Here is a 20,241-nt window from a genome sequence, read left to right as displayed (position 1 = left end):
ATGCTGACCTGTATTTAAAAAACAGAAGTATCATATCAATTATTCTTTGACTTCACACCACTAAATTTTGAATTATAGACCCAACAGCTAAAGGTAAACAGTTGTGCTTCACTATTGATACTAGCCTTCTTGCCCAAGTGTTGACAGATATATTTATTGTAGAGAAAACAGAAATAGTCATTGAAATTTTCAGAGAACAATAATAATGCTAAGTTGTGTGTCTTAAGGTAGTTTTAAGCTTGATAACTTTAAGCATGGAAGGCCAAAAAGGAAAAATTGTATTAAAATGTGTTTTGCCCAATTTACCTTAATTCAAGTAACAATCTTCATAATCACTGTGAACCTTTATGTACTAGTCCTCTAATTAGCATAGCTTTCTTAATTTTCCTAAAAGAGCTTCCTAGTAGAGCATGTTACCTTTGGTTTATACAGCCTCTCTAGTTGAAATAAGAGCAGAAGAGGAAAAATCCAAGTCATCTTGGTCATTCTTCAAAACAACAGATGGAAGGAGTGATAAGCAACACTGCTATATCTTATTAGGATATAAATGTCAGGACAAATTGAGCTGTTTCTAGCTGTGTCTTAAAGACATTACAGCTGGAAATGTCTCACAATTTCACCTATTTCTCTCCATAAAGGCCTTTATCAGTGAAACTGCACCTTCAACTAGAATAGCCTCTGACTATTGCCTTCAAGTGCCATAACCAGCCAACAAGTGGTGCATTAATCCCATTACATTCAACTTCTACCTTTCCAGAGGCCAAGGCAATCTGCTCTCCCGATGCCTGGAATGCAGAAATCTGATTAATTCCCTGAATGAAACCTCCTGTATTACAGCACCATGCAACAGAGCCATACAAACAGTTCAATTGCACATTCCCATTTCAAAACAGGAAAAATTAAAACTATATAAATTATAACATGTGCTGGGTTTCTATTATATTATCCAGGCGAAACCTGGTTGCTCATCACAATACTGAACAATTTCTAATTCTTAGATATTAGGGCCTTACTTTTACCCAACAAATTCACCATTTTCTTTATCCACAAATAAGTTATTAGAAGTCATAGTTCATCCTTTTCCATCATTTCAAATGCTTCTATATCTTCATTCCAATCTGCTAATATGGATTCCATAGGCTGGACTTTATTATCCCAATTAACATTGGAGCTGGAATCTGTCTCAGTCTGAGATTGTTCCTGAGGCTGGTTATCTAATTCTGTACTTTCTGTCTCTTGAACATTAGCCTCATGGATTTCTGTGACACAGGCCTCCTGGTTTGAAATGGAAATGCTATCACTGTCTGCATCAACAGGAGATAATGAATCAAGGGGAGTAACATCAGAACTTTCTTCTCCCTCAGGCTCTTGACTGGCCAAGCTGAGGTCCTGAGATGCTGAAGTCTCTTCTGGTCTCTGCTTATGTGAATCATTTTCAGATGACTTCTGGTCCATGTTTTCCATTTCCAGATCTTTATTTAAAAGAAAAAAAAAAAAAAAAAAAGAATTTTGTAAGTACTTTCAAAAGGCAACTGAAATACACTGGAAAATGAACACTTACATTTTATTTTCAATTGTCTCCCTTGATCTTATTCCAGACCTCATGAAGGTTCAGATTTTTATTAGTATGGAGAATCTTAATCCCTTTTGAGCGGTGTATATTAAGCCTTTTGCAAATACTGTTCTTTAATTATGAAGTTAATTTATCATTTGCTCATAAGTTTACTCAATTCAGGGTACTAGCATCTGTAGTGGTTCTTCATGCTTAGCTAGCAATGCTCTTATGTCACTGCTGTCCGCTTCTTAAACATGAGTGTACACTCCAGCCCACCATGGCTCTTGAATTATGAGACTGGAGTTTAGTGCAGCCCAAAGATCCATGGAAGGTAGTGGGTACAGCCACAAGGTCTTCATTTGATAAACTCGCAAAGCTATGATCTATTCTTTTAAATTTAAATTCAGACATACTAGTACATAAAACTGCACCCTACCTTGGCTCCCCATTATGTTAATGTTAGAAGGTTCTTCTGGTTCAATTACGTAAATGTTCAAAACTAAAGAAAACTGACACTGCTAAATAAAGGAAACTGTTTAAGAATTCTAGGTAGTCCAACTGTATATAACTTGATTATTAATATAAGATACTTACTGCTATCAATAATGTAGTTTGGAATCATTTTACCTTTAAATATTGTTGCTGAAATTCCAATGGTAGCACAAGAAGGGGAAAAAGCACATGTGCATTAAAAATCCATAACACATAATATCCTCTTGTGTTTGGTGGAAGCGAAGGATTGGTTTGTTTATACTGCAGTTGCCCCAGAAAGGATTTAATAGCAAAGAACTATTTTGAACAGCTCACCCGCTGGTATAAATAGGTGGACATCAAGATTCCATGTGAGGAATCCAGAAGTGCTGTAACTTGGGTTTCAGCTTTGGAAATACAATGGGGGGAAATGAATGTGCTAATGTTAGTTTACTAGAGAAGTTAAATTTCATATGCTGCTCCCCAAATAGCCTGTTTGAAAAAGCAGTATTACCAGAATTTAAATTCTATCTGGGGGAAGTTTGCTAAAAGAGAGTCTAGAAATAATCTCCTAGCTGTGCATTTTCACTGAAAATATATCCACTATCTACGCTGATGGAATGGATAGAACCACACCAGCAGGATAATTAATATCATGTAAAATTACTGGTACTGACAACTTTAATCTCATAACAGCAGCCATACTGGGTCACACCAAAGGTCCATCTAGTCCAGTATCCTGTCTCCTGACAGTGGCCAATGCCAGCTGCCCCAGAGGGAATGAACAGAACAGGTAATCATCAAGTGATCCATCCCCTGTCGCCCATTCCCAGTTTCCGGCAAACAGAGGCTAGGGACATCATCCCTACCGCTCTGACTAAAAGCCATTGATGGACCTATCCTCCATGAACTTATCTAGTTCTCTTTTGAACCCTGTTATAGCCTTGGCCTTCACAACATCCTCTGGCAAGGAGTTCCACGGGTTGACTGTGCTTTGTGTGAAAAAATACTTTGTTTGTTTTAAACCTGCTGCCTTTTAATTTCATTTGGTGACCCCTAGTTCTTGTGTTCTGAGGAGTAAATAACACTTCCTTATTTACTTTCTCCACACCAGTCATGATTTTATAGACCTCTATCATATTTCCCCCCCCTTAGTTGTCTCTTTTCCCAGCTGAAAAGTCCATCTTATTATTCTCTCCTCATACGGAAGCTGTTCCATACCCCTAATCATTTTCCAATTCATCTTTTATGAGATGAGGTGACCATATCTGAACACAGTATTTAAGATGTGGGCGTACTATGGATTTACATAGAGGCAATATGTTTTCTGTCTTATCTATCCCTTTCTTAATGGTTCCCAACATTCTGTTTGCTTTTTTGATTGCCACTGCACATTGAGTGTATGTTTTCAGAGAACTATCCACAGTGAATCCAAGATCTCTTTCTTGAGTGGTAAGAGCTAATTTAGATCCTATTATTTTATATGTATAGGTGGGATTATGTCTTTCAATGTGCATTACTTTGCATTTATGAACATTGAATTTCATCTGCCATTTTGTTGCCCAGTCACCCAGTTTTGAGAGATCCTTTTGTAGCTCTTCGCAGTCTGACTGGGACTTAACTATCTTAAGTAGTTTTGTATCTGCAAATGGGGTAAACACCTCACTGTTTACCCCTTTTTCCAGATCACTTTATGAATATGTTAAATAGGTCACCTCTGGAGCCCTTTTTAAAAATTGGTGTCACATTAGCTATCCTCCAGTCATTCAATACAGAAGCTGCTTTACAGACTACAGTTAGTTGTCCTGCCATTTCACATTTCAGTTCCTTCAGAACTCTTGGGTGAATACTATCTGGTCCTGGTAACTTATTACTGTTTAGTTTATCAATTTGTTCCAAAACCACCTCTAATGTGTTCATTCTATTTTCCTCACTACCACTTTTTAAAAGGATGCCTTTTTGCCTCTCACTTCTTCTTTTACTTCTTCATTGTTTAGCTATGGTGGCTCTTTTTTGGTTCTCTTACTATGTTTTTTAATTTGGGGTATACATTTAAGTTGAGCCTTTATTATGGTGTCTTTAAAAAGTTTCCATGCAGCTTGCAGGGATTTTACTTTTGGTGCTGTACCTTTTAATTTCTGTTTAACTGACCTCCTAATTTTTTGTGTTGATTTCCTTTCTGAAATTAAATGCTCAATGAGAACCACTTTTGCCTGGTCTTTGCAGTGAGAAAACTCAGGTCTATCTTTACAGATATGAAGGCGGGGGAGGGATAACTCAGTAGTTTGATCACTGACCTGCTAAACCCAGGGTTGTGAGTTCAATCCTTGAGGGGGATCTGGGATAAAAATCTGTCTGGGGATTGGTCCTGCTTTGAGCAGGGGGTTGGACTAGATGACCTCCTGAGGTCCCCTCCAACCCTGGTATTCTATGAAGAAAATCACTTGGAACTGAGAAGCATCTACAAGTCAGGATCCTGAAACACACACAGCCTATTCCTGCCTTGATATCAAAGCAGAATATGAAAATCTCTTCCAAGAAAAAAAGGGTTTAAGGGTTAAAAAAAAAAAAAAAAAAAAAAAAAACATGCTGTAGCACTACTAGTCAAATTTGTTACACCAAAATTATAATGTTCACTTTTTCTATTTGGGACTTTGTTTAAAGTGTTTCAAGTTGGACATGTATTGGGAAATTCTAAGAGATTGTTAGTTTGAATGAAACTAATTCAACAAACTAGAATTATGGAGGTCAGATGGAATTTTCACCTCAATCCCAATTCACTTATTTTTTCAGGTAGAAAATAAGAACCATTGTTTGTTTTTATATTTCACATTATGCCAACAGATAAAGATAAGTAATAATAAGACACACATGGCTTTGCCCTTACCTCTGTCTTTTGCTTTATCAGAGAGAAGCACTTCTACAGACTCATATTCTCTGATTGCATCAAGTATAATATTTCCTTCTTTGTTGAACAGGAAGAGCATGGGGATTTTGATATCATCTGTATTCTTTCCATCACCAGCCATTTGGAATAGAGGAGCAGTGTCGCTGCTGCTTCCCTCATTGTCATCTAGCCAATAGAAAGTCAGAGTAAGCTTTTCCATTCTGTATATAGTTCAGATTGATGCTCTCCCATTTCACTGGATAAAGGTAGCTTGAAGAGCTGGTGTGGGAATTTCAGAGAATGTGCTACAGTTTAATTAGAATTCCCCAGATTTACAATTTTCTAACCTTATTTCCTGGTGGAGACAGCAAACAAGAGGTTTCTGAGTGGACAGAAGCAAGTTAGAATTGAAATACATTCCACCTTTCAACTTATTTGCTTGCCTAAGATGGTGATGAGAATTTGCAGGTGGGAGGGAATATTCTTTGGCATCTCCAGCAGTTTTAATTTTGTATTTTCAATTTGCCCCAAAAGGCTCAATGGCTGGTGGATGCCTGCCTGGCTGTGGAAAGTCAAGAATAATGCTGGACCTAGAAGGAAAAAGCTATTTCATGAGCAGATACATTCCTGAATGTAAAAGGTCTCAATGTACATCTTTTCAGGATTGCTACTAAGCAGTTATCTCTTTTTCAATACTGAAAGAATAGTTACTCAACTTTTAATAAGGATGTAAATGGTACATTCTTCTCTAGAACTACTAACTTAGCTAGGAAAGCATAGGCGAGGGAATGAAGATGATAGAACAGAGGTGGGCAAACTACGGCCTGCAGGACCCTCCTGCCCGGCCCCATAGCTCCTGGCTCAGGATGCTCAGCCCTGGCCCCTCCCCCGCAGGGCTGCGAGCTCCTGGGGCAACGCAGCTGCAGAGCCTGGCCTGACCCAGTGCTCTGTGCTGCACGGCTGCAGTGCCACGGGAGTTCGGGGGGATGGATAGGGGTTGGGGTGGTCAGAGGGTGGGGAACAGGGGGGCAGTCATGAAGGACAGGAAGGGTTGGATGGGGTGGCGCAGGGGTTCTGGGGGTGGTCAGGGGACAGGGGGGTTTGGATGGGCCAGGAGTCCGAGGGGTGGATAGGAGGTGGGCCACGGCCCCCCATACAATTTCTAAAACCTGATGCGGCCCTCAGGCCAAAAAGTTTGCCCACCCCTGCGATAGAACAACCATTCTCTTTCATTTCACAACATTCAGCTGCAAACAAAAGTTAATTTGTAACTTCCGATTTGTCAGAACAAACCCCCTCACTGAATTTCTCCACTAGTAGGTTTCTGTCTGGCTCCATTCTTGTGTGCAAGCAGGATATTAAGTATACACACCTCATTTGTTCCAATAAGAGGATTTCTGTACCGACTGCTCACAGATGCCTGCCAGCCCTGAAAATATGCTTATATATAATCTAAATAATCTTGGGAGAAAAAACAGGTTACATTTGTACAAAACAATAAGGATAGTTTTATTTACCAATAACAATGCCCCCTATTGCTCCAGCTTTTTGGATGTTTCGTGCCTTTTCAGCAAACATGCACTGGCCTCTCTGCATCATAGCAATTTTCTCCTTCACTGCTTCAGGATTAGTGATCTCCGAGCATCCATTGTAAGGTTTACTGGTTGCAACAAATCCTCTTGTCTGTTTGAGAGATGTAATGATTTAAAATACTGGAGTAAAGCCTGTAAATGTTTCCTACCTTTTATAATTTTTCCAGTCATCCCAAAAAGTCATCTGGTGTTTCCCAGCATACTATAGGACCTTTATCCTAGAGTCTTTATTATGGCAGATTCTCAAAAAAGTTGTCTAATCAACAATTTTTGGACTGATTTGGTTTTCACATGGGCCAACATCTGTAATCTTTTATGTTTGTACTAACATCTTATAATAGCCTTTAAGTACAGTCAACAAAATACAGAATAATTTATGGTTAAGATATCACCACAAACCATGTGAGAGCACAGATATCCTTAGAACTTTGTTTTAGATCTACAGTATATACTCTGTGGGCTGAAATCCTGCCCCCCTTAAAGTTAATGGGAGTTTTGCCATTGACTTCAAAAGGGACAAGTAATTTCTCCCCATTTTGTCTTTATCTAGAAAGGAACTTTCTCTGGACTTCTGATGGCCTAAGGAGAGCCTAATCCTCATTAAACTTTTAAAATGTTGTAAATTCACAAATGAGCGGCAGCCATGCTGAATCCTAGCGGCTTGACAAGCTCTCTTCCCTTACATTGGCCCATCCCTCTAGGATGCAAGAGTTATATTCCACATATAGCATTCAGAAAACAACTGGAGCACCTGTGTGTGGAGTCTGAATCATGACTGGTGCCAAAGGAGAGAAAGACTGAACTCTAGAGTGTCTGAGTCAGAAGAAAGAATTTTAGATTGTGTGTTTCTAATAGGGTGACCAGACATCCCGATATTTCGGTGTCTGTCCCACGTCCCAACCGATCTTTGGTCGGGACGCATTTTGTCCCACTATCCGCCTGCTCTGCCAGCGAGCACTCTCCCACCCATGTGTCCCGATATTTTCTTCCCCTCATCTGGTCACCCTAGTTTATAAGTATTTAAATGCCTATTATAAATCTAAGAGCTAGCTGAGTATTTTGAAAAAAATGCAATACTAGAAAATTAAGACCAGTGCAACAGAAAAAAAGCACAAATAAATAAAATTCAAGAGCAAATCATATGTTCTTAAGATTTTCACATTATACACACCCCTACGTTGTGTTTGGATAGGTCCATTCCAAATTGTGCTGGCCCAGCTGTCAATACTACCCTGCCAAAGAATGGGTGGGAAACAATTTGAACAGCACGTGGGGGTAGCTGCTGCTCTTTTTGTTGCTGACTGGACAGTTCAATCATTTCCTGCATGAATCGCAAACCATCTTCAGCATCAAGTGAACTTGCTGCCTAAGGAGTAAAGATATTAGGGTAAGTGGCTTCTTAAATATTTTGCAGAACCAAAATTTTACTGTCGCTGGTGAATCCCTCCAAGCCAACCTCCTGGAAAAAGAGCTGGCTTCTTCCAGAATCTGTCAGTATTGCCTCCAATCAACCAGGCTGAGAAGGAAAAAGTAATTGAGAGCACTACATTCTAAAGTCTAGCTCCCAGAGGCCCATGACCTTTCCATCAGCTGTTTTATTGTAATTCTTTGTTAACAATTATACTTTAAACATCTATCAAATTTGTCACAAAATTCATTTTTTCCAAATCTCCAGTTTATATAAGTTTGATTATTTTTAAATTGCAGTGGAAATAGTTGTTTTTAAATAAACCTTTCCCTGCTATGTCTATTTCCAGGTATTGCAGCAGAAAACCTGAAGCCAAATCTAAACAAATTCTCATTGTCCAGTCTGAGAAATGCCAAAGTTAAACAGCACAGACTATTAAAACCAAAAATTTTTTAAAAAATCTAATTTTTCTTTATCAGTAACAGAATTATGTTTACAATAAGATAACTGACACGTGTTCTTTAAAATTTAAACTAAAGAAAAATACTAATGTAATAGATAGACTTATATGTGGTCAAGTTGACTGACTCTTTTTTGTATAAGATAAATAACTAGTGTCTTTTGACTACTGTGTAAAATACATGAATGTGTTATTTTGCTGATCTGGAATTTGTGGTAAATCCATACTATTAAAGCAGTCTTCAAACAAAATATGGTTTGCAGAGAGTTAAACTGTTAATGCTTTATCAAATAAACAGAAAAATGTGAAAGGTAAAAATAAGTTACAATTATTTATGTGTTGCACAGTTGGTCAAACAATCATACTAGAAACACCACCAATTAGAAATTTCTGGATGACACTGAAGACCAACATTAGGGTTTTGTCATACTGCTAAAGTAGTTCCAAAAAATATCATCTGATAATTACAATACTTATGTATTTGTACAGCACCTTTCATGTGCCCTTTAACATTTTTCACTTTACAAAAGTGGGTAATTATTTTGATAGCATTCTGGTTTCTTTCTCTAATCCTGAAAACAATTTTTATGTTCCAAACTAGGGGCTTGTGTGAATTTTGATAAAGCCAAGTATAAGATTATAAACTCTAAATCCATGATACAGCAAGTGCAAAGTATTTCAAAATGTATTTGAAACCATCCACCTTAATGTATCCTTGGGCTACTATGACACATTAGGTGCACCAACTTAATTTCTAGAGACACACTTAAATAGACATCAAATTAATCTTTTAAATATCAATTTATTTATGGCATTTTCGTCACATATACATATGTGCCAATATTATATTAGATAGTGATCCAGGTCTGGGATGCTGCGAGACTTCATTATTACATTCTCTTACTATAATGAAAAAAAATCCATTCACATACATATGTAGTACCAGGACTGTACTGTTTGAAAAAGATACTTTTGTTCTATTATATAAAAATTGAAAAATAAAACTACGCTTTATCTAGAGCTTGATGCCAATCTAAATAAAACACTAGAAATACACACTTAAAATGATTTAGTAATTATTTTATGATCTTGCTATTTGAAGGGGGAATTTTTACTCTAAAAAAATTACAAATGTGCTTTAAACTACTCATTTTTTCCCCCTTGTCTGTGCTATTTTTAGATTTGTTAGAACAAGTGCTCTCTCTTTCAGTCCAGCTTCTCCTTACAATGAGCTCTTAATTAGGGCACTATATCTTCTACAATTCAGAGACTGCCAAATCTGCTGCGGAAACTAACAAAATTATGCCTCACAATCTATGCATTCATTTTAAAAAAGAAGTTTTTATTCTTAATGGCAGCAAAGAAAACTTTCCAAATGTGACCTGTATGCAAACTCATGCAGTGATGTCTGCTTGAATCTGCAGACAGCCTGAAACAATAGTTTAACTTTGCTGGAGGGCTGGTTAACTTTGAATCTACAGCTGATAACACGTAAGAACTGCACCTCTGATCATGCTAGTAAAGCTTATATTCTTCTCCCACATTCTTCAGGTGCCAAATGTCTAGGGTGATAGCAAGTGTGAAAAATCGGGACGGGGGTAATAGAAGCCCATATAAAAAAAAGCCCCAAATATCGGGACATCTGGTCACCCTACAAATGTCCAAGCTACCAAAATCTGCAGCTTTCCCTCCAAAAAAAATTCTATTATGCTGTTTAGTGCAAAACTGTAGCACACTGAAAATTAAGTTTACAGACAGCAAAAAACTGCATGTAATACCCAATTAAACAAATGCAAGGATTACTGGTTGAACTAAATATGAAAATGAATAATACAATAAAAATTCACATTAATTTCTGCAGGTGTTGCACAATCCAAGTCTTTTGCTGCAACGTAAATGGGGCACCGGTTGTAACAAGTAGAGATAATGGCAAGACAAAGTTGAAGAAAAAGAGGCAAAAAAACTTAAACCAGTTTAAAATTATTATTTATCACATGTAGCAACAAAGGAAAGGTAAAAAGGTATGCTGAAAGCTTCATCAGGTCCCTTTTTAAAACTAAGCAACCCAAACTGTGGAAGTAGAGAATGAAACCAAGGGATGAAATCTGCTCCTATTGCAGACATTGGGAATTTTTCTACTGATTTCAATGGGCCAAGATTTCTACAAAATATATGTGGGTCTTACTTGAATTGCATGCTGCACTAATTGTACTCTTCCATCTTTGAGGTGAATCAAACTGACTCCCATCTTCTTCAGTATCTCCAAATGCTCAGGGTTACTGGCCATGAAATCCCTGGCTCTCAGTGGTGGTTTTGGTCCACTCCCAAAACTCTCTTCTCTGCCAAAGATGGTAAGGATAAAGTTTCATACTGGTACATTTGTTAAAAAATTATCTAACAGTTTTACACATGAGAGGTGTGCAAAGCTAGAGACATAATATACACAAAGCCATCAGAACCCATTCCTATCCTCCACTGTATGAACATTCCACTGGAGTATCTCAAGCTGAAAATTAAAGTTCTAGCAAACAAAGCTCTTGGTAAAATGTTACCCTAAAATTATAATTGTTTTAAAAAGCTGTGAACTCCCCCAACCATTTTCCAGTGCAATGTTGGTAATGTAAAACTGATACATCAGCAATCTGGTTAAAGTGTGAGCCAGCACCCTTCAATATCATTTCTAAATGTTCAGCCTGTTGGCAATAAATTTTTAATAAAACCAGAAAAGCCAGTTTTCCTAACAGACTGAGCATCAGATGCATATAATGCAAATGTTACTCGGCCCACTTAATTTTCACCTGCATAAATATTACAGAAGTCATATAAAGGCATTTTCCAAATTTTACAGAACAACCTAAAATAAAGTACAAGATTATCTATGGCAGCATTAATAAAATCAAGGAAAAGGGGTTGACTATAGAAAAGAACCTGTTAATTTTCTTATTTATTCTCAGTGATTTCAGATCCTCTTTGCTCTGTTTACAAATTGATTTTTTTTCTAATTGGCACTACCGCAATCCTAATTTAGGATCTGCAACTCGTGCTGAGCTCCTTTTACTCTTACATAATCAACTGCAGCTGGAGTTAGCTGAACACTGGTAGGAAATGCAGCGCCAAAAGGAATACCATCTTGTGAACAAAGGAAGCATATCTGACTAACATATGCAGAGGGGATGGGGAGGCTTTTTTTTTTTTTTTTTTAATTGAATGACAGCCAATTTTCTGGCCATTCCTAGCAATGGAGGATATAAAACATGCATCTTACACTCTGGCAACGCCCCTAGGACAGCTCTTATCCACCACATTTTTCAAAGGTTCACGGATACTCTGAGCATACATAGGATCATTTGGGAAGAGAATCTGGGTGTTCGGACACGTCCACTCAAAGTTACTGTCATCCAGCTCCATGTATTCTGTTGTCTAAAATGTACAAAGCAGATTATCTATTAAGAAACCCAATTACTCTAAATTGCTTATCAAAAGAAAATATCAAACAGTAGACTGCATCATCAAAAGTTATTTGTATACATACAAAGCATATAATTGTTGAAGGTAGGAAGATATCATATACAACTGCAATTACTAGCAAGGAGTAGTAGGACTTTGACTTGCCTGCTTTTTTGCTAGCTTCTTGGCATGTGCATAAAATTTTAAGTGTTAATGTTTGAAGCCTTTAACATTCCAAGTGTCCCCTAGTCTCCATTTTTATATTATTTTCCTTTCTGAATAGCTCTCATGTCTGTCTTCATAGCATTCCCAATCAGAATGAAACAAATGATGCTGGTCATGATTCTATTTTGCTGCAATTTGGCAAAGATATGAACAGCAGCAAAGACACCAGAGGTGTGTAGCTGAAGACTCAAGTGCAGTCCTGCCTTGGTTCCTATTTGGAAGGTTATCTTTGCATCCACAATGTCCAGAATTTTAAAAAAAAAAAAAAAAAAAAAAAAAAAACCTAGTTACAGAAATTGAAGGATTAGGCCCTCTACTAGTAAGTGGTGATTTCAAGCCGTACTATACCAAACATCTGGTACCCTATGTAACAACTTGTTCTCTCAGACAGGAGAAAACTGTGTACTATAGCATGAGAAGTGCATAATAGTTTGGTATCTGTTCCTGGCTCTGCAAATGACTTGGTGGGTGATCCCAGGCAAGTCGTTTAACTTCACTACAGCCCAGTTTCCCCATCTGTAAAATGAGTATAATACTTATCTATTTACAACACACCTGTGAGAAAAGTCATTTAAGATTATTTATCAACAATAATTAATAATTTTCTAAGAGCCAGTATTTAAAGGCATATAAAAAGGCTCCAGAAAAAAATAAAGTTGCTATAGCAAAACAAAGTTGTTACTTATTTTATTGGAAGAAGTTGCTACATACAAAGTAATTGAGTGAGTAATTCTCTTAGAAGTATGACCAACATAAAATAAATAGAGCCAAACCACCTACAGGGAAAAAAGTCTGCAAACTAAGGGCCAGTAAATCTGCTCCCCCACTATCTTCTATCAAATCGAATAGTGAAACAGCAGGAGGCCACCTTGCTAATCATGCACTAGGGCACAGATATTTCAAGTAGCTGGCATGGTACTTAGAATAAATATAAGCAATGCAGCCCGTTAAGATGTGTTCCTTTCCCCCCTCCCATTTATTGCAATCCAACTGATTCTAAAATCATCAGTGTTTTGGTTTCAATAACCTCGTGTCTATTTTACAATTTCTTCCTTGACAGAAAAGCTCCTGACATCTGCTTTAAATGGGATCTTTTTCTATCTTTGCCTTAGTCAGATATTAGTAACTTAGACTGATGGATATGTTTCAATGAAACCCTACTTTATCAGTATTTAGCAATTTAAACAGTGCTTATATTGAATTTAATTTCACATCTTAGACCTGATTTTCTTCAGTTTTTACTGATTTTTAGGAGACCCTGCTTCATACTCCCCAACAGCTGGACATAGCTACCATCAAGGAAATATTCTGCCTTCTATACAGGACACAATATACTCACTATACAGAACTTCAAAGAGTTTCTACAAATATTAGTATAAACTTCATTTTAAAAGTTTTGGTTTAATAATACACGATCTGTCCCTTTTAAATCCATGCTTATCTTTTATTGGTACTATCCTGTTTTTCTGAAAGGTTTTGAAGACAGTCAACACTTCCAGGAAAAGGACAGCAATGAATAGCGCAGATAGCTATGAGGGAACATGACCAATTTTTGTTAATGAAGGTTAACATCAATGGAGTTAATGAACTCTACAAATTATTTTACAAATCTAATCTCAAAATTATTGGTCTTCAGGTCCCTAGAGCAGTATTTCCTTCATTTTCAATGTTGAATTCACTCAATATAGCTGTGAAGCTTCTCTTGAATTTACTAAGTTCTCCAGGAAGAAAGCCCTCAGTCAAAACAAGTCTGTGACCTCAGTTTTCCACAATTGATCTGAGACACATCTCTACTGGGATAAAAAACCCATGACACCAAGTCTCAGAGCCTGGGTAATCTCACACAGGCTTTTGTGGCTTGGACTGCCAGGCTATAAAATTGCAATGTAGTGGTTCAGGCTCCAGGCCAGCCATGGGTCTTTTATTATGTTTATTATAAACATACCTTGAGTGTCTTGTCTACAATGCACAGTGGGTGAATGTGATTTCTAAAGCACATCAATGCGTTGCACACTAACCAACTGGTCTGCTGCCAGGAACTAAAAGTTCCCTATTATACATCAGTGTAGTGCGCTTTCAAATAGCACTATGTTAACGCACACTTGGGAGCCTTTAGTTTGGGCCAGTTAGTGCGCAACACCCTGGTGTGCTTTAGAAGTCTCACCCTTATAGTACATATTGCCATGCTGTGTAAATAAGTAAGAAAATGCTAAGTAAGGGATTAACTAGGAATTATCCAAGAGTGAACACACTTCAAGTCAAAAATAATGGCAGATTAACATTGGGGGAAATACCTAGGTGATAAATAATCCTCTGTTCACTTTCTCATCTGTTTATTTAGCCTGTCAGATGAGCTACTGATGCTGGAAATATCAGTCTCTCAGAATGAAAGAAGCAAGAAAAGTACTGATTAGACTACATCACCATGACCACTTCCAGCAGAGTCTGAGTATGCTGTTTCAACGGGTTGCCAGTTGGCCTGGGGAGAAGGAGACTAAGAGCCTGAGCCTCAATTTCTGCTATTTGCTATAGCTCAACTGATTTCAACATTTTACACCAGCTGAGGATCTGGCCCTAGAGCTGGAAAGCTAACTTGGGTTTCCTCCCAGGTACTAAACCCTAGGTCAGCAGGCTAGCTCTCTCTGCATTTTAGTTTTCCCTGAATATAAAAAAATGACTTGGCAAATTTAATCTACCCTATGGTTAAAGTATTTTTAAAGAGGAAATAAATCTGAGCTCCACAAAACAAGAAAATGTTGTATTTATTTGAACACAAAAACTGAAGATTAGGGTTTTATTGGTTTGTTTTTTATAAGCGTGTTCTGACACCTTTCTGCCAAGTTCCAGCCTGGAGCAAGGTTTTATGGTTCAGTTATAAATACCTAAAAAACAGGTTTGGTCATGGAAAAAATTGACAATATTCATGGGTGCCACTAATTACTGTCATGATAAAACAGTTTGCATTAAATATCTGTCAAAAATCTTATATTGCTTAAACTTACCCTTTACCCTGATTTTTCCACCTAAAAACACATTAAAGTGGTATTAAAAATAGACTAAAGTTTAAAAAGGTCACTCACTGTATTTTTCTTAGACATTGTTTGGTTTGTAGTAGAGAGCCAAAGAGGCAGTAGATGAGCCTCTGTAGTGAAGATATAATCTTCTATATCAAAAACCATGTCTTCCTTATCAGCAAAGAGCAGGTAAAGGTATTTAAACATCTCAGCCAGGAAGAAAGAATCCATTCTATGGGGCAAGGGAGGGGGGAGAGAGAGAGAAGAAAGCCTTAAGAACAGTGCTATTTCCCAAAGTGGCAGTAAAACACATGCTCAGGATACTCAATTTCCAAATAGTTAGTGCTACTTAGCATTGCAGGTTTGTCATGGTGGGGGAAAAAAATCAAACAGGGTCATATTCCTGTTTTTCCGTGACTTCTCCACAGCTGGAGATCCTGCCCTGGGTGGCTGGGCTCAGCTCCCCACTCTGTGCATTGTAACCTGGCACATGCGGTCGCAGCACTGCTCAGGTTTAGCTCATCTGCCTGTATGTCATGATGAAGAGAAAGGAGGGAAGCAGGGCGGCCAGGCCGTATTTGACTGAGCTGAATAGCCGCACTGGGTTGTGCTAAGCCCGAGCCTGAGCCTGGGCACGGAGCACAGCCCAGAGAGGGCAGAGGGAGGTGCTGGTCAGCCCTGCGTGCCTCCTGCAGCTGCTCTCCTTGGGGGAAGCTCCAGCATCCAGGCTGCATTCCACCTTCCCAATGATGCTCCATCCTGGGAAGGGGGCTGAGGAAAGTGCCAGGGTCCTCCCCTCCTAACCCACAGTGTCAGGGTTCAGGCAGGGGACGCAGCTTTTACAGGCTGTTCTAAGTTTACCGAGACTGCTTTGTGTTTAATAAAAAAGGCTGTGACAAATCTGCAGCCTTAAATGATAACTTTTGATCTTATTAGCCCTGCTTGAGTGCTGCAACTACTGCAGAATTCCAGTAGGAGGAAACTGTGTTTACAGAGGGAAATAACAGTTCAAGAATTTCAATGGAAAAGTGGTGTTACAATAATAATATACTGCTTGAGAATTCCAAAGTCAACATTTTTCAAATGAAATATGCTTCAAATTTAATCTACTTAACCATTGTCAAGTTTTATTGAAAAGATCTATAAAGAAAATATCAGAATAGGCTGTCTTCACTTTAATACAGAAATGTTATAATTTCAGGCTATGAATTTTGAAGGTGTTTAAGGCCAATTAGACTACAGATATTCCATTAACATCAAATCAAATATGCATAATCTGAGGGATGGTTTATTTAGATGAACACAGAATACACCATCAGCATCTATCCAAAATTCAATTAATCTCAATACAAAAAAAAAAGTTAATCAGACTCCTTTTATATTTTCTAATAAACTTAAAAATCACTACACACTTACCTGTCCTCATGGCTTCCAGTACGAACATCCTTCATTGCAGCAAATCCACAAGGTACTCTAGCATATTTGTTTAAATTTTCAATGAGCGTTTTTCCTACTTCTAGGTAGTAAGGGTCCCCAGTAGCCTATTTTTAGAAAAATTGCACAATATTTAGATGTCATGTAAAATGTATAGCTGTTTTTTTAGAACTACTTGCTATGCATTAGTTTCTGGTATGTTGCCTTTTTTACACATCCATGAAATTTAATGTCATTGTTTCAAAAGAGAAGAGCCATATGCAGAGGAGAAAGTTCCTTTCAAATAGAGTGCATTACCATTTACATTATATGGACAAGCTATACTATGCTGGGACAATCAAAGGAAGACAAGGGAGTTACACCCAGATTTTTAAAGATATTTGAAAATAAGACTTAGGCCTTGCAGTGCTGAGTGCAGCAATGCCTAAATACCCTTAAAAATCTGGGCCTCAGGCACCCAACTGTTACTGAATCTGAAGGGGCTGGGCCCCTTTGTACCTTTGAAAATCCTTGCCTTAATAAAACAAAACTCTGAAGACATTTTCTAATAACAAAGAGTGCCTACATCTGGCTTGCATGCCATAAACATTTAACTCTGACACCAGTGGACGAATTGGGGTCCAGTTCTACTCTTTCAGCTTTGGGACGCAGCACCAATAAAATCCAAACCTTAGTACCAAGTGTCAAAAAGCCAAAGTGATGAAGGAAGTAGTCTTACTTTATACAAGAAATAGGTGCTTTCTGCAAATTCTGGTCTTAAAGGGTGCTGAGCCCAATGAACCCTGAAGTCTGTTGTGAAAGCCTGAGGAAGAAAGAATAGAGATAAATAAATGTAGGCATAAAAATATACAGACAGTGAATTATTATTTTAGATTTCAAAACAAACAGGCAGAAAGGTGCAAGTCCTGATCAACAAGCTCTACTCCTTTCTCATTTATTTCCATTTCTAATTATAAAAAGACCCTATCCAAATTTGCTCTAGGATTCCTGTCAACAGTTAGAAGATTACTTTTTGAAAAAAAATTGATAGAAAGTAATATTCTCTGATGACAGGCCTGATTCTGATCTTACATACACCAGTATAAGTCAGGCAATGGCGTTACTTCAGAGTAAAGTCAGAGTTCAAAATTAGGCCCTATGCGCCCATTTGATTTATTCTGCTCTATTCTGGATTCATGTAGATGGGATAAAGTCAGACATTCAAAGTTCTTCATCCTTCAAGTGTAGCAAAGGAATAGATCCAGAATAGGCAGGTCTGATTATGTTAGAAACAAAACAAAACTGCAACTTGTTATCTCTGAATGCTAGGACAGGCAAGCAGCCACCTACGGTATGAATACTACAGCAGCTAGTCAGCAATCGAATGAGTACCAGAAAAACAAGAAAGCCTCTGTCCACTGAAGACCAAGGACCAAATTTTTAAGTGCCTATGCAAACGTTCCAGTAATGATTGTACACAGGCAAACAGGCTTTTGTGTGCACAATTAACTTGTTTTCAGGCTCAACACAATATCCGTAGGTATGTTTTCAGAGGCTCGATGCAAATATGGCCCTGAACATGTTACTTCTCCAGTGGATTCAGGTTTCACTTTACCAAGAAACGGAAGGAAATGAAAAGTCAGTGTGATTTAATAGCAAAAAACCATTACATCACCAAGAAGATAGTTTCATATCAATGTTATGTAAACTTTGTATACTAGTGTGAAGTGATCCACGGTCAGTTTAAAAAATAAAATTTATTCATTATCACTTATCTGTTATATAACAATTGTTTCCCACTATTGGTAGTTACAATATCTCAGGGGAAATGTTTCATATCCAGAACACCACTCCAGTTGTGCATGTGAGTTTGTACCAGCTTTTTTTTTTTTTTAAATTATACATTATGTCTAGTATTACTTGAACTGAGATCACAATCAGTTTATATAACCTTCCGCCTTACCTCAGGAAGAAAGTTATGCTTTTTTATCACCTGATATAACATCTCATGAGTTTCAATAGCAGGTCTAATGTCACCTTTCAATACCTACAAATCGAGAAAAATAGGAATAAATACATAAAAGTCAGGCATGATATCTGTACAAGACTACACACCAATGTATACATTGCCAGCATACACAATAATACAGTAAATCATGATCCTCTGTTTCAGTGTATAATCTGCTTTATTTATGTTTTTCTATTTAGCATGGGATAGGACACATATGAGTGGCTGCAACCCTTAAGAGACCACTATTTCACAGCAATCATAACTGACTTGCGGGAAAGAGGACTGGATCATACTCGGACTGAAATCCTGGTTTAAAAGGGAATTTGCCCAGGTTTGTGACAGATGTTACAAAACGCATCTGTAGCCCAAGACTTGAACGGACCCATTCCCTTCAGTTCAAATTTTGCTACCAGAATTGCTTTTGAAAGCTCTAAGGACAGATTCTCAATCAGATATTTAAAGTCCCTTGGGAATCCAGAGTGGCTCATATGATTTTAAAGGCCTAGCGGGCTGCAGAATGGACTTCTCATGCAATCATAATACCAGCCTTCTGAATCTGGTTGTAAGTAAATCCTGGAACAACAGACTATTCTTTTTATGCATCCATACAAAATGTATTCTTACAAAGATTTATTCTAAATAGAGGGAAGAAATACAAACAGGAAATTTATCACGTTTCAGAGATTCAGCAATGAACACTCAGAGAAGGGTGTGAAAAAGGTGGGGGTGGGGTTGTTTTGAAAATCAACACTGCCACCAGTTGCAAAATCATTTAATCTGGAAGACTATGCAAAGTCATTTAATCTGGAGGTCATGGAGGAAAGACGGGCAAGGGAACTCATGACAAACATCTGTAGCATATACATTGGAGGGGTGGGGGGGGCAGGAGAGGAGATATAATGAAGGGAGCCAATGACAAAGGTAAGACAGAAATACCAACAGAAAGCCTTAAGACCCATGAGTAGGGTGACCAGGTATATATTTTAGACAGCTAGAAATGGAAGTTGAGCATCTGATATGCCTTGGAACCTTTTGGGCACCACTTTGAATTTGGGTAACAAAATCAGTAAGCTGTGAGCTTGGCAATTAAGAACTATACCCTAAGAAGAAAAGGGATCTCTATAGTTGAGAGTTAAGCGAAGGGGGGAGAGAGGAGAGGAGAACTATCTTGCTCCACTCTTGCAGGAGTTTGTTTTTTTTCCTCTCCCCTAAAAAATGATTTGCATATGAATTAAAAAAACTTCTGCGGAAGACTATTAGAGTTTAAGTCAAGCATTTTACATGATCATCAAGGAGTTAAGAGGTAAAAGAAGCAGAGCCAGGTAGATAATGAAAGGGTATGAAAGTTCAGACAGTTTCCCCTCTTAACAGCCAGTACAAACTTGGAAATAATGTGATGGCTGCATGATTTAATATAACCAGCAGAGAAAGCAAAGGCAAACAAATCCCTCTTCCACATCAGATAACATTTTTAAAAGTTAAATTACTGAGCCTAAATGGCAACAACTATATTATGTATTTTTCATATCTGTTTTTATGAACAATTATTAGTAAATCCATTTAATGTGATCTGGGGACTGGAGGTTTTAGAAACCTTACCTGCAAGCCTGGGAAGAACGCAAGCAAAGAATCCATCCAGGTCCGAGCATTTAGCATTGGTTTGTGAATATGAACATCAAGCAGAAGAGGTGGTTGACTAATATACCTCATTATGGCATCATAGTGCTAACAAAAACAGAAACATCATGAGCTCACATC

The 20,241-nt window shown here is 37.8% G+C and overlaps 1 protein-coding gene across 2 annotated transcripts in view; it reads right to left on the bottom strand.

Annotated features, from left to right (window-relative positions):
• Window positions 1-1,065: 1,065 nt before the first annotated feature.
• The window catches only part of EDEM3 (ER degradation enhancing alpha-mannosidase like protein 3), a 43,036-nt gene continuing 23,860 nt past the window's right edge, over window positions 1,066-20,241 (bottom strand). The window contains exons 10-21 of one of the 2 annotated variants that reach the window (XM_065409037.1): window positions 20,083-20,208; window positions 18,436-18,519; window positions 17,212-17,295; window positions 16,476-16,600; window positions 15,126-15,291; window positions 11,639-11,793; window positions 10,559-10,712; window positions 7,683-7,871; window positions 6,431-6,596; window positions 4,914-5,099; window positions 2,150-2,197; window positions 1,066-1,472 (exon numbers count right to left, since the gene is read on the bottom strand). In XM_065409037.1, the coding sequence (XP_065265109.1) occupies window positions 1,066-1,472; window positions 2,150-2,197; window positions 4,914-5,099; window positions 6,431-6,596; window positions 7,683-7,871; window positions 10,559-10,712; window positions 11,639-11,793; window positions 15,126-15,291; window positions 16,476-16,600; window positions 17,212-17,295; window positions 18,436-18,519; window positions 20,083-20,208 (1,890 nt within the window). The remainder of the gene's footprint in view (window positions 1,473-2,149; window positions 2,198-4,913; window positions 5,100-6,430; window positions 6,597-7,682; window positions 7,872-10,558; window positions 10,713-11,638; window positions 11,794-15,125; window positions 15,292-16,475; window positions 16,601-17,211; window positions 17,296-18,435; window positions 18,520-20,082; window positions 20,209-20,241) is intronic. The other variant, XM_065409038.1, reaches the window with a different exon arrangement.

This window comes from Emys orbicularis, chromosome 8 (genome assembly GCF_028017835.1).
Source record: "Emys orbicularis isolate rEmyOrb1 chromosome 8, rEmyOrb1.hap1, whole genome shotgun sequence".
Classification (NCBI taxonomy): Eukaryota; Metazoa; Chordata; order Testudines; family Emydidae; genus Emys; species Emys orbicularis.
This window is presented reverse-complemented; position numbering and strand designations above follow the sequence as displayed.